The 13,903-nt window shown below is 40.9% G+C and overlaps 1 protein-coding gene across 2 annotated transcripts in view; it reads left to right on the forward strand.

The window, feature by feature from the left end:
- The window catches only part of LOC124606649 (ATP-dependent RNA helicase SUV3 homolog, mitochondrial), a 78,930-nt gene that overhangs the window by 43,382 nt on the left and 21,645 nt on the right, over positions 1–13,903 (forward strand). For both annotated transcript variants that reach the window (XM_047138651.1, XM_047138650.1), the window contains exons 9-12: positions 4,388–4,567; positions 4,668–4,816; positions 13,053–13,252; positions 13,385–13,500. In XM_047138651.1, coding sequence (XP_046994607.1) covers positions 4,388–4,567; positions 4,668–4,816; positions 13,053–13,252; positions 13,385–13,500 — 645 coding nt within the window. The remainder of the gene's footprint in view (positions 1–4,387; positions 4,568–4,667; positions 4,817–13,052; positions 13,253–13,384; positions 13,501–13,903) is intronic.

Below are 13,903 nucleotides of genomic sequence, written 5' to 3' on the forward strand. Positions count from 1 at the left end.
GGGTTCCGTCCTGAGCTTCGTCCTCTTTGTTATTGCCATTAACCCTGTAACCCTGTAATGGCCTGTCTCCCACCAGGCACCTCCAGCTCCCTTTTTGTTGACGATTTTGCCATTTATTGCAGTTCTTCACGGACGTGTCTTATTGAGTGGCTTCTTCAGCAATCTCTCAATTGTCTTTACTCATGGAGCATCGACACTGGCTTTCGTTTTTCCACTGACAAAACTGTTTGTATGAATTTCTGGTGCTGCAGTTGGTTTCTCCCACCATCTTTACATCTTGTGCCTGTTCCTTTTCTGTTCATTGAAACTACAAAATTCCTGGGGCTCTTGCTCGATAGGAAACTCTTAGTCCTCCCACATGTCTTACCTGGCAGCCTGCTGTACGTGGTCCCTCAATGTCCTACGTGTCCTCAATGGTACTTCCTGGGGTGCAGATCGAACCACTCTCCTTCATTTGCACCGATCCCATGTCAATTCAAAACCAGACTATGGGTGCTTTGTTTATGTACCTGCAATTCGTCCCTCTTATGCCATCTCAATACTATCCACCATTATGGCATCCATTTGGCCACTGGCACCTTGTACACTAACCTGGTTGAGAGTCTGTATGCAGAAGCTGCCAAACTACCGCTGCCCTACTGCTGTGACTTTCTCCTCAGCAGATATGTACGCTGTTTGTCTGCCATGCGTGGCCACCCATCCTATAACTTCTTCTTCGATGATTCCTTTGATCACCAGTATGGGGCACGTCCCTCTTCTCTGTGACCTCGTGGAGTTCACATTCGTCTCTTGTTCTGGCAGGTTACAGTCACGCTCCCAGCAACTTTCCCGGTGGGTGTGAACCCTTCACCACCTTGGCTTTGTGTGTGGCCCATGTTCACCTTGGCTTTTTATTTGCTTCCTAAGGACACTACACAAGCCTTGCTCTATTGCCTCCAGTTACTTGACCTTCACATGGAATTTCGCAATAGTACCTTTGTGTACACTGATGCCTCTCAGACTGACCATGGTGTCAGGTGTGCCTTTGTCATTGGTGCCGCCGTTTTTCAGTATTGGCTTCTGGCATACTGCTCAGTATTTACAGCAGAGCTCTTCGCCCTGTATCAGGCCACAGAGTACATCCGGCAACAGTGTTTTCAATTGTGTCATCTGCTGAGACTCTCTCAGCACCCTTCAAAGCCTCTGTGCACTGTACACCGTCCATCCCTTAGAGCAATGGGTCCAAGAAAGCTTTCAATTGCTCACTCTTGACGAAGCCACTGTGATGTTTATGTGGGTTCCTGGTCATGTCGGTCTGATAGGAAACGAGGCTGCTGATGCTGCAAATGCTGCACTCCTCGTACATCAGCCCATTAGTTCTTACATTCCCTCTGATGATCTCAGCACCCTTCAAACCCTCTGTGCACTGTACACCGTCCATCCCTTAGTGCAATGGGTCCGAGAAAGCGTTCAGTTGCTCACTCTTGACGAAGCCACTGTGGTGTGTATGTGAGTTCCTGGTCATGTTGGTCTGATAGGAAACGAGGCTGCTGCTGCTGCTGCAAAGGCTGCAGTCCTCGTACCTCAGCCCATTAGTTCTTACATTCCCTCTGATGATGTCTGTGTTGCCGCCTGTCAGGTGGTGGTGTCATTTTGGCACCGCCGCTGGTCCTCCCTTCATAGAATAAGCTACGGGTTATTAAGCCTGTCCCAGAGGCTTGGACGACGACCTCTCGGCCCTCATGTCATGAGGAAATCATTTTAACTAGGTTGCATTTTGGGCACTGCCTTTTAGCCATCACCATTTGCTAAGTGGCCCTCCCCCACCAGTTTGTGCACAATTTGCCCAACTTTTAACTGTACATCATTTCGTGACGCAATGCCCTTTTTTTGCCGTCTGAGTTATCGACCATTTTAGCGAACGATGAATGGGCTGTCAACTGCGTTTTACTTTTTATCCACAGTAGCAATATGGCAAGGGCCATTTAATTTTTAGTTCTGAACCTCTATTTCTCTGTTGCGTATTTTATAGACCTTTCTCCACGTCCCCATTATTATCTGCCTTCTCTTCTGTCATTGGGGATTGACATGTAGTTGTTTTTAACTCCTCTCTTTGTTTTCATGTTTCACAGTTTTGACCCTAGTTGTTTTTGCACCCTAAAACAAAACAGAGGAGAAATATGGAAGTCCTTATATTTTTTGTCAACTTATATCTTTATTCACGCTTGAGATCTCAAAATGTATCAGGGAAAAATGCTAAAACTTGTCTGGAAATCAGGGAAATATCAGGGAATTCCACTTGGGGAAACTTGTGGCATCCCTGCAAGCACAACCCACCACCCGTCCTCACAACTTTACTTCTGCCAGTACCTCGTCTCCTACCTTACAAACTCCACGGAATTTCTCCTGTGAAACTTGCCGGACTATCTCTTCTGGAAGGAAGGATATTGGGGAGACATGGCTTAGCCTTAGCCTGGGAAATGTTACCAGAATGAAAATTTTCACTCTGCTGCAGAGTGTGCGCTGGTATGAAATTTCCTCTCCTCACAGCTTTACTTCCGCCAGTACCTCGTCTCCTACCTTCCAAACTTCACAGAAGCTCTCCTGCAAACCTTGCAGAACTAGCACTCCTGGAAGAAAGGCTGTTGCGGAGACATGGCTTAGCCAGAGCCTGGGGAATGTTTCCAGAATGAAATTTTCACTCTGCAGCAGAGTGTGCGTTGATATGAAACTTAAGCCGAAGTAAATCTGTGAGGATGGGTCATGAGTTGTGCATAGGTAGCTCAGTCAGTAGAGCACTTGCCCGCCAAAGGCAAAGGTCCTGAGTTTGAGTCTCAGTCCGGCACACAGTTTTAATTTTACAGGAAGTTTCATATCAGCTCAAGCTCCACTGCAGAATGAAAATTTCATTCAGGAAACATCTCCCAGGCTCTGACTAAACCAGGTCTCCACAATATCCTTTTTTCCAGAGGTGTTAGTCCCACAAGTTTTGCGGGAGAACTTCTGTGAAGTTTGGAAGGTAGGAGATGAGGTACTGGTGGAAGTAAAGCTGTGAGGATTGATCATGAGCTGTGCTTGGGTAGCTCAGTTGGTAGAGCACTTGCCCATGAAAGGCAAATGTCCCAAGTCCGAGTCTCGGTCCGGCACACAGTATTAATCTCCCAGGTAGTTTCATAACTGTGCACACTCCACTGCAGAGTGAAAATTTCATTCTGGAATGTAACAGTGAACTAAAAACGGAAAATATGTATATCATTAAGAACAACTACAAACAAAAACAAAGAATTACTGTTATGCTAGCAGCTGTTGTAGGAAACCTGCCCCCCCCCCCCACTCTGCCCCCCCCCCTGCCCCTACACACACACACACACACACACACACACACACACACACACACACACACACACACACTTTATTCTGAAGCTTATAATTTGGCCAAGAAAAATTTTCCTAAGATGTTTTTGATTCTTTGCCAAGAAAAAGGCTGGATGACAACAGAATGAATTATGTGTGCACTAGCTACTGCTTGGAATTGCAATCCTGGTACACTGCTGTGTAAGAAAGTTATGCTAGTTCGGATAATTTTATTGAAGGTCACCTCACACTTGAGGTAAAGAACGTAGTCACTTTATTGAGGATAGACTTGGTCATTATATTTAGAAGTGTGGCTTCAAAACTACAGGTGCTTGATATGAGTGTAAACAAATCATTTGATGACCATCTGTTAAATACACTTTTCCAATTGTCTTTTAGAAGCAGATTACGCACTGACTTCATCTGGCAAGATTAAAATTCCATGAGTTAGTCTTACATCTGAGTGGATGCTCTCTTTATGGCCCACAATATCACAAGATTCTGTAAACAGAGCATTCAAGAAGTGCTCCATGTCTTGTGGACTGGACAGTAGCTAGAACAACACTCTTTGGGAGGAGAATGACGAAAACACTGACAATGATGAAACAAGTACCAGTAGTGAAGTTAACAGTGAAGACTCTAACTAGTAAGATTACATTTCTGTGTGTAATTTACATTACAGCATTAAAAAATGTGGTTAAGAGTGACCGTATTTTGAACAGCTTTTGTAAATGGCTAATGTGATATAAATATTTCTCCATTTAGTTTCTCTCTTTTTTCCTCATCAAATTTCAGGGTGCAGCTTATATTAGTGCTAATATGGTGTATTCTTTCTGCAATATTCTTTGAGATTGTTAGAGTTCAGAAGCAGAATAAAGATCCTACAGTGCAGAAGATTTATAAAATATGTGGCCACTTCATTTTTTATAAATAATTCAATAAATTTATATTTCTTGGACATTATGTATAATGAAATGAAAATGTGTTAGATTTGAGGTTCAATGTGTGGAGAGTGAACCCATGAACTACTAAGTTTCCCTTATTGTCTCTTCAGGATATATTTGTAACACTGTCAACTGTGGATGATTCTTTGTACTTCATGTGCAATGTGGAAGATTTTAAATTCCTGGCAGACATGATACAGCATGTTCCTCTTCCACTCCGTGCACGGTACGTTTTTTGCTGTGCTCCTATAAACAAGAAGATGCCTTTTGTGTGTACAATGTTCCTCAAGGTACGCCAAACATAACTTTCTATTTCTTGTAATTTTACTTTGTGATGCTGTGTTTTTAAGAGAGGGTTCAATTATATATGAAATAAATGTATTTTTTCAGTTTGCAAGGCAGTATAGCAGAAATGAACCTCTAACATTTGACTGGCTGTGTCGAAATATTGGATGGCCAGTTATGAAACCAAAGACTATTATAGATTTGGTTCACTTGGAAGCAGTATTTGATGTCTTAGATCTTTATTTGTGGCTTAGGTAAGTAAAACAGTAACTGCAGTCATGAGATGTAAACATAAATGTGTCATAGTAGCATTAATTTTTAATTTAGTTGAACTTTAGTAATTTTTTATATGTGCTTTGTCATCAGATGCACCCAAGAAAATCACAATCAGTATTTGATAATATTTTCTATTTGAAAAACAGGTTTTAATCAACTGATCATCGAAAACTCACCTTTTGAATCTGAGTATTTTGTGCCTTGTTACTGATTATCCTGTCAGCCTACTGTGTTGTCAACTGAAACTGATCAAAACTTCATTGTTTATCAGATTCTCTCTTTTCAGTGTTTCATTTATATTGTCCCATACAGTTTCTCTGAATTTAGTAGTCTTGTCTCTCAAATTAAACAGTAGACACACATGTGATTACACATTACACCTCACAGTGATTCACTTTAGTATATTACTTGATACATCCTTATTTCCCATATGTGAATAATAAATGGAAGCCGTTGATGGATTCACTCCTCTTCATATCAGACCTTTGAATTAATAAAATTGACTTTTTTCAACCAATAAAAAGAAGAGGATTGTTGATAAGTGAAAACAAAAACTTTGTGAATTAAGATTCTGACATGACAGTGCTATAATATGGATAATTCCATTACAAGTAGGGGGTGATGCTCACTATGTCCACAGTATCTGATAAGCCACACGTGTCTCCTAGGTCATGCCAAATGTCAAGAACCTCTGATAACGCAGTTTTAATTGGCTCGATACTGGTTTGGTGAACCTGATGAGGCTCTTGAGCTTTGGACTCTTCAGCACCTTCAATGGCAGCTTTGTGTTTTAATTGTTGTGAGATCCAGCCAGTCTGAGAGTAAAGATTGTCCCATATACTTGGAGCAGAAGAAGATTCAGGAAATTAAAGTGAGCAAGTGAACATCGTACAAAAACCTAATAGACTTGAGTCCAAAGACATCAGACTACCAAGCTGTAGTTTTATCTGACTTGTCTGATGACACTTTAACAGACACTGTGGACTATGAAACCTATCTAACAGAAGCACCCAGTCTGTCAGCCAATCCTCCATTAGTCATGTCCCACAATTTAGCGGAATGATAAGGGAAAGACAAAAACAACATCGCTCCCATATTGCAACGTAACTTGTAATGGGTTCAACATACATGAAGGAACTGAGGCTCTAGAGGAATCTGGGCAGACGAGACCCTTTCAGATATGTTGTTCTCTATGGAGAACAACATTGCCTCACAGATGCTGCTGTATGACAGGATACATTGTCATGCTGATACAAACAGCCATAAAGTGCGAACTGTTCCTCTACTGTATGCAGCACACAATGCTGTAAGATGTGTCCATATCCTTCTACGTTTAGCATTTTCTTAAGTGCTGTAAGGAAACCACACCCTAACTATGAAAAACACCCCCATACTTTAACACAACCTCCTCTGCACTTTACTGCTGGCACGACACATAATGTCAGGTAACATTCTCCTTGCATTCATCAAACCTAAACTCCTCCATCAGGTTGCCACGATCACTCCAAATCACTCATTTGTAGTCATCCACTGTCCAGTGATGTCTCTCTTTACACCACCTCAAATGTCACTTAGCCTCGACTACAGAAATGTGAGGCTTATGATGAGCTGACCGACAGTTGTGCCCCATTCTTTTTAACTCCCTATGCACAGTCATTCTGCTATTTGAACTGCTGGTAGTAATCTGGAACTCATGGTCCATGTCTTTCTACCGGGTCTTGATGGGTTTGTTATTCAGGTGATGTCCAGTGCCTAGTCCACTGAGCTCTTCTGACTGGCCGTTTCTGCTGTTACTACTTCTCTATTGACAACGCAATACTCCCCATCTCCTTTTATACTTGCTGGTTCATCTATCATGACATCTACGGGTGAATTTTGCTTTATATTTGGGTGTTATTTTTTTAATTTGTTTATACGTCAAGTTCTGTTGGACAAAATTGAGGAGCAAATTTTCCAAGGTCATGAAACGTGTCTGTACATGAAATTACAACATAAAAATAATAACAGATAAAAATAAATGTTTATGAACCTGAAAAAAGGTCAGTCCATAAGTTTAAGTAAACACAATCAACAATACAACAAGAATTAGCTTAATTTTTGAAGGAACTCCTCAACAGAGTAGGAGGAGGAAACTCTTCAGTTTTGATTTGAAAGCATGTGGATTACTGCTAAGATTTTTTAATTTGAATGGTAGCTTATTGAAAATTGATGCAGCAGTACACTGCACACTTTTCTGCACAAGAGTTAAGGAAGTCCGATCCAAATGCAGATTTGATTTCTGCCGAGTATTAACCAAGTGAAAGCTGCTTATTCTCTGGAATAAGCTAATATTGTTAACAAGAAATGACAGTATATAGAGGGAAACATTCCACGTGGGAAAAATATATCTAAAAACAAAGATGACGTAACTTACCAAACGAAAGCGTTGGTATGTTGATAGACACACTAACACAAACACACACACAAAATTCAAGCTTTCGCAACACACGGTTGCTTCATCAGGAAAGAGGGAAGGAGAGGGAAAGGCAAAAGGACGTGGGTTTTAAGGGAGAGGTAAGGAGTCATTCCAATCCTGGGAGCGGAAAGACTTACCTTAGGGGGAAAAAAGGACGGGTATACACTCGCGCGCGCACACACACACACACACACACACACACACACACACACACACACACACATATCCATCCGCACATATGCAGACACAAGCAGAGCCACTTCTTCATCCCCTCAAACCCAGAACCTCCCACAGAAGAACCACAAAAGTGCCCCACTTGTGACAGGATACTTTCCGGGACTGGATCAGACTCTGAATGTGGCTCTCCAGCAGGGATACGACTTCCTCAAATCCTGCCCTGAAATGAGATCCATCCTTCATGAAATCCTCCTCACTCCACCAAGAGTGTCTTTCCGCCGTCCACCTAACCTTCATAACCTCTTAGTTCATCCCTATGAAATCCCCAAACCACCTTCCTTACCCTCTGGCTGCTACCCTTGTAACCGCCCCCGGTGTAAAACCTGTCCCATGCACCCCCACCACCACCTACTCCAGTCCTGTAACCCGGAGGGTGTACACGATCAAAGGCAGAGCCACGTGTGAAAGCACCTACGTGATTTACCAACTGACCTGCCTACACTGTGAAGCTTTCTATGTGGGAATGACCAGCAACAAACTGTCCATTCGCATGAATGGACACAGGCAGACAGTGTTTGTTGGTAATGAGGATCACCCTGTGGCTAAACATGCCTTGGTGCACTGCCAGCTCATCTTGGTACAGTGTTACACCATCCGGGTTATCTGGATACTTCCCACTAACACCAACCTGTCAGAACTCCGGATATGGGAACTTGCCCTTCAGTATATCCTCACTTCTCGTTATCCGCCAGGCCTCAACCTCTGCTAATTTCAAGTTGCCGCCACTCATACCTCACCTGTTTTTCAACAGCAGCTTTGCCTCTGTACTTCCGCCTCAGCTGACATCTCTGCCCAAACTCTTTGCCTTTACAAATGCCTGCTTGTGTCTGTGTATGTGCGGATGGATATGTGTGTGTGTGCGAGTGTATACCTGTCCTTTTTTCCCCCTAAGGTAAGTCTTTCCGCTCCCGGGATTGGAATGACTCCTTACCCTCTGCCTTAAAACCCACATCCTTTCGTCTTTCCCTCTCCTTCCCTCTTTCCCAATGAAGCAACCATTGGTTGCGAAAGCTTGAATTTTGTGTGTATGTTTGTGTTTGTTTGTGTGTCTGTCGACCTGCCAGCACTTTCGTTTGGTAAGTCACATCATCTTTGTGTGTGTGTGTGTGTGTGTGTGTGTGAGAGAGAGAGAGAGAGAGAGAGAGAGAGAAACCAAGCCAATGTTGCACACAAGAGCCTTTACTACCAAGCTAGTGTCATCAGCAAACAGAAATATTTTAGAGTTACCCGTAATACTAGAGGGCATATCATTTATATAAATAACGAACAGGAGTGGCCCCAACACTGATCCCTGGGGCACCCCCCACTTGACTGTACCCTGCTCAGACCCCACGTCACAGCCATTATCAACATTGCGAATATTGACCCTTTGCTGTATGTTGCTAAAGTAAGAGGTGAACCAATTGTGAGCTACTCCCCATATTCCATAATGGACCAACTTCTGGAGCAATATTTTGTGATCAACACAATCAAATGACTTAGTTAAATCAAAAAATGTGCCAAGCGTTCGAAACCTTTTGTTTAACCCATCCAGTACCTCACAGAGAAAAGAGAATATTGCATTTTCAGTTGTTAAACGACTTCCAAAGTCGAACTGTACATTTGATAACAAATCGTGTGATATAAAATGATCATTTATCCTTACATACACAGCCTTTTCAGTAACTTTAGCAAACACTGATGGCATAGAAATAGGTCTAAAATTGCCCACATTATCATTTTCTCCCTTTTTATAAAGCGGCTTTACTACTGAATACTTTAATCGTTCAGGAAACCACCATTCCTAAAGGAAACATTACAAATATGGCTAAATACAGGACTAACATGTGCTGCACAGTACTTTAATATTCTGCTAGACAGTCCATCATAACCATGAGAGTCCTTAGTCTTCAGTGACTTTATTTTTGACTCAATCTCCCTCTTTTCTGTATCACAGAGGAGTGTTTATGAGACATCAAGCTCAGAAAGGCATTTGCCAAGAGAGTTATATGATTCCCTGTAGAAACTAAATTTTTATTTAAATCACCAGCAATGCTCAGAAAATGATTGTTAAATACTGTACTTATATCTGATTTATCAGTAACAGAAATATTTTTACTGCAAACTGACTATATATCGTTGACCTTGTGCTGCTGACCAGACACTTCCTTCACAACTGACCATATGGTTTTTGATTTTATCCAGTGAATTAGCTATTCTGTTTGCATGCCACATACTCTTTGCCTTCCCAATAACATTTTAAGCACCTTTCAAGACTATTTGTAATGGGCTACTGTAGCTTGATTGTGACTATGTCTAACATTTTGATATAATTCCTGCTTTGTTCTACAAGATATCCTCATCCCACTAGTCAGCCACCCGGGCTGCCTATTACTGCTAGTACCCTATTTAGAACATTCTAATGGAAAGCAACTCTCAAAGAGCATGAGAAATGTGTTAAGGAAAGCATTATATTTATCATCTATGTTATCGGCACTATAAACATACTGCCACTCTTGTTCCTTGACAAGGTTTAAAAAACTCTCTATTGCTGTTGGATTAACTTTCCTACGTAGTTTGTAATTAAATATGAGATTGTTAAAATTTGTGTGTCATGGTATGAAAGACCATCCACTCTTTATGACAGAATGCCCATCTAGTAATGAAGAATGAATAAAAATATTGTCTATGCTGTGCTACTGTTCCCCTGCACCCTAAAGGAAAAAACAAAGTCTGCATCAGATCACATGAATTTATGAGATCTACCAACATTCTTTTTCTTGCTCCATCATATACAAACTATTAAATTTAATAACTGTATAACAGTGCACAAGTAATTTTGTCATTACTAATTTTTATACCTGCTACAGCTGTAGTGCATGCCACAAAATGTAAACACACTACTGAGGCGTGAGGCTTAGATGAACGACGTAAGCACACTCACGAATAATAGACCACTCGAGTCAATGACACAGGAAGGAAGATTGAGATTAATGAAAATCCACTAATAAGTTATTTTACAGCAAAAATTAACACAAATAAACTTCAAAATAAGTAACTGACATCTAAAACTTTATAAAACATTGATGAGCAATTTCAACAGCAGTCCAGCACACATGACGTCACACTTTTGATCAGATAGTGTATGTTTGCAAAAGCATGCTTTAAACCCAGTGGGACCTGTATGTAAGTGGTTATACCCACCATAGCAAAGATAACCTTGCAGGGGAAAGTGCTAAAGGAGGAGTTGCTTTGTTTGAAAATAACACATACTATTATATACATGTTGTTATTGACCTTTAAGCAGCTGCTGTTAAAATTAATTGGGAATGAAGATTACAATGTTACTACTGGGAGATTACGATATTCACAATTTGTTATAGGGCTCATTCTCTCTTTGTCCTGGGTATCATGTTTTAGAGAGCATCTTGATTTCTCAGCTGCTGTGTATTCTCAACAGTGGCAGACAATCTTTTCAGCAGTTTTATTGGTTCATCCTCAGCCAAAGCCCTTGCAGATTATGCTCAATTAGAAGTCAGTGATAAACTACATTCCAGTGACGTTTTGTCACTGTGGATCGCTCTATCAGATGGATAAGTTTCTGAAATATACTAGCAAAATTGGTGATCAGCAGAGCACAGTGTACTCCATGCTGCCAGTTGGCTGTTTTTTTAAAACTGGGATGGCAGTACCACCATGCCACTGATTTATCCACCTTGGCGGCCAAGCATTGTAGACAGTGATGAGTGACACACGGCACAGATGAGACTCTCAAGCAGTTTAAATGTTACACTATTAGGTTTAAATACAGACCAGGAGCGGAAACCTAGTCTTTCAGGCAGCAATGGCCAAAGCTCGATGTACAATCAAAGAGAGCAAGAAAAGTTAATGGCAAATGTTCCTGCTTTCTCTCCATTCTCCTAGTTTTTTGTCTCTAAACTCTACCTGAGCACTTGATAATGCCAGAGCATTTTGCATTGGCTAGTGCCACTGCAAGCAGAAATCCAATATTCTGCCGCTGCTACATGACTGTGTTGTGTGTGCGTGTGTGTGTGTGTGTGTGAGAGAGAGAGAGAAAGAGAGAGAGAGAGAGAGAGAGAGAGAGAGAGAGATTTTATCCATTGTCGTCATATTTTTAATTTACTTGATTTACAAATAATTTACATGCAGAACTGTGCTCCATTTTAGGTGACAATGAGATGAATGTGGTGCAGATTTAAGATTCTGTAAAATGTAGAAACCTCATCACTATTTTGGGCTTCGTCCTGTATTATCCATCTTTAAAAAACTTTTGAGTGTTTGGCAAAATTAGTGTTTTGCAGTTTCTATGATAATTTAAACATGTGGGTGGAGGTGAGTGAGATTGGGAAAGAGCGAGTGTAATTATAAACTTGAAACTACCTGGCAGATTAAAACTGTGTGCTCGACCGAGACTCGAACTCAGGACCTTTGCCTTTTGCGGGCAAGCGCTCTACCATCTGAGCTACCGAAGCACGACTCACGCCCGGTCCTCACAGCTTTACTTCTGCCAGATGGTAGAGCGCTTGCCCGCGAAAGGCAAAGGTCCCGAGTTCGAGTCTCGGTCGGGCGCACAGTTTTAATCTGCCAGGTAGTTTCATATCAGCGCACACTCCGCTGCAGAGTGAAAATCTAATTCTGGAATTATAAACTTAGTTGCTTAAAGTCATGGGAAGGGCTGTCCCATTTGCAGATGCAACATTTATGATACCTGAGTGTACTTTTTTAATGTTTTACAAAAATCAAACTGTGGAAACTCCAGGTAGGAATATCAACAATGTAGGAAAACACAGATTGCTGTTTATCGTAAAGAAGACATGTTAAGATGTAGACAGGCACAATGTCCTTTAATTGTGCCTGTCTACAAATTGACATGTCTTCTTTATGGTAAGTAGCACTCTGTCTTTTCTTACATTGTTGTTTTTAATGTTTTGAACACAATTAGCTCCAATTTTTTAGTAAGGGAACTGATAACCTTGTTGAGCATGTGGAACTCCTCTTCCTCTCCCCTACACTCACAAACTATTGCAAGCAGTAAGCCCTTTGTTTCCCTGAACTGTGGAACTACTCATATAGTGCATAGCAGGATGCTTTATAGCTTAACATGCAGTGCAAACTACATTGTAACTTAAAGATTTTTTTCAGGCATAAAACTCAAGTTAAGTTGGAGAACAGTTCTCATATCAAACAATAGAAACTCGAGGTTGGAAAATAGATAATATAAAAATATAGGAAAACAGATTGCTACGTACTGTAAAAATGACACATTAAGTTGCAGACAGGCACAATTATGTGCAAGTGTCTTAATTGTGCCTGTCTGCAACTTAATGTCATCTTTATGATAAGTAACAATTCTTATATGTGATATTTGGAACATTAATACAAGGAGACACTCTCTCTCTCTCTCTCTCTCTCTCTCTCTCTCTCTCTCTCTCTCTCTGTGTGTGTGTGTGTGTGTGTTTTTATGTATTGGTGGTGCACATTGATTGCTAAGAACTTCACTGAGAAACCTTTTGCTTTTCTAGTTATCGCTTTATGGACTTGTTTCCTGATCCTGTGCTCGTTCGAGACATTCAAAAGGAACTGGACGCTGTCATCCAGGAAGGTGTTTTCCAGCTTATGCGGTTGCTTCGAAACTCCGAGACATCTGTGAGCAGTGGCTCTGCTGCAGCAGCAGATGAAGATGACTTCGCTATTCACCAACAGAAGCATTCATATTTACGGGGTATGTATATGTTTCTTTTAATTTCATTCAAATTATGTATTAAGTGTTGATTATATGTGTAGTGACAATAACAATTGTGTGAATGAAACTGCTCTTATGTACCTTGTTTTATAGCCTTTTATGTTGTTTTAGGGCGCAAAAGTGGGAGTTCTCAATTAATGGGTCATGGAAAACTAACAGAAAGGCTACTAGCACAAGGTCTGCTTACACCAAGTATGCTTCAGGAGTTGAAAAAAGAATGGAGTCAGGTATGAGAATGGAGACAAAATTACTTTTCCATAAAATCTTCTGTGTTGTAAAAGACATGGTCTACAGTCCAGAAAGGTTTTATCAAAATTGACACCTACCTCAAAAATTTACAAACATGCATAAATTATATTATAAATTAATGTGATGGTTTGTTGCCAAGAAGTATCAAACTGAATTTAGAGCATCCTCTTTGCATGAAACAGATTTTGTACAAACCTTTAGTCCCCTTATAGGTTAGTGGCTTTCTTGTCTCAGTTGACTCTCAAGACAAGTGCATCTACTGCAGTGCCTCTGGCATTTTATTCCCATACTCTTCTGTTTGGAGTGGTCATTTTCATTTACAAGTAAGAACAAAAATTTCCTGTGTAGTTAAAGCAACTTACTGGTGAAAGTGAAGTCATG

Source organism: Schistocerca americana, chromosome 3 (assembly GCF_021461395.2).
Source record: "Schistocerca americana isolate TAMUIC-IGC-003095 chromosome 3, iqSchAmer2.1, whole genome shotgun sequence".
NCBI lineage: Eukaryota > Metazoa > Arthropoda > Insecta > Orthoptera > Acrididae > Schistocerca > Schistocerca americana.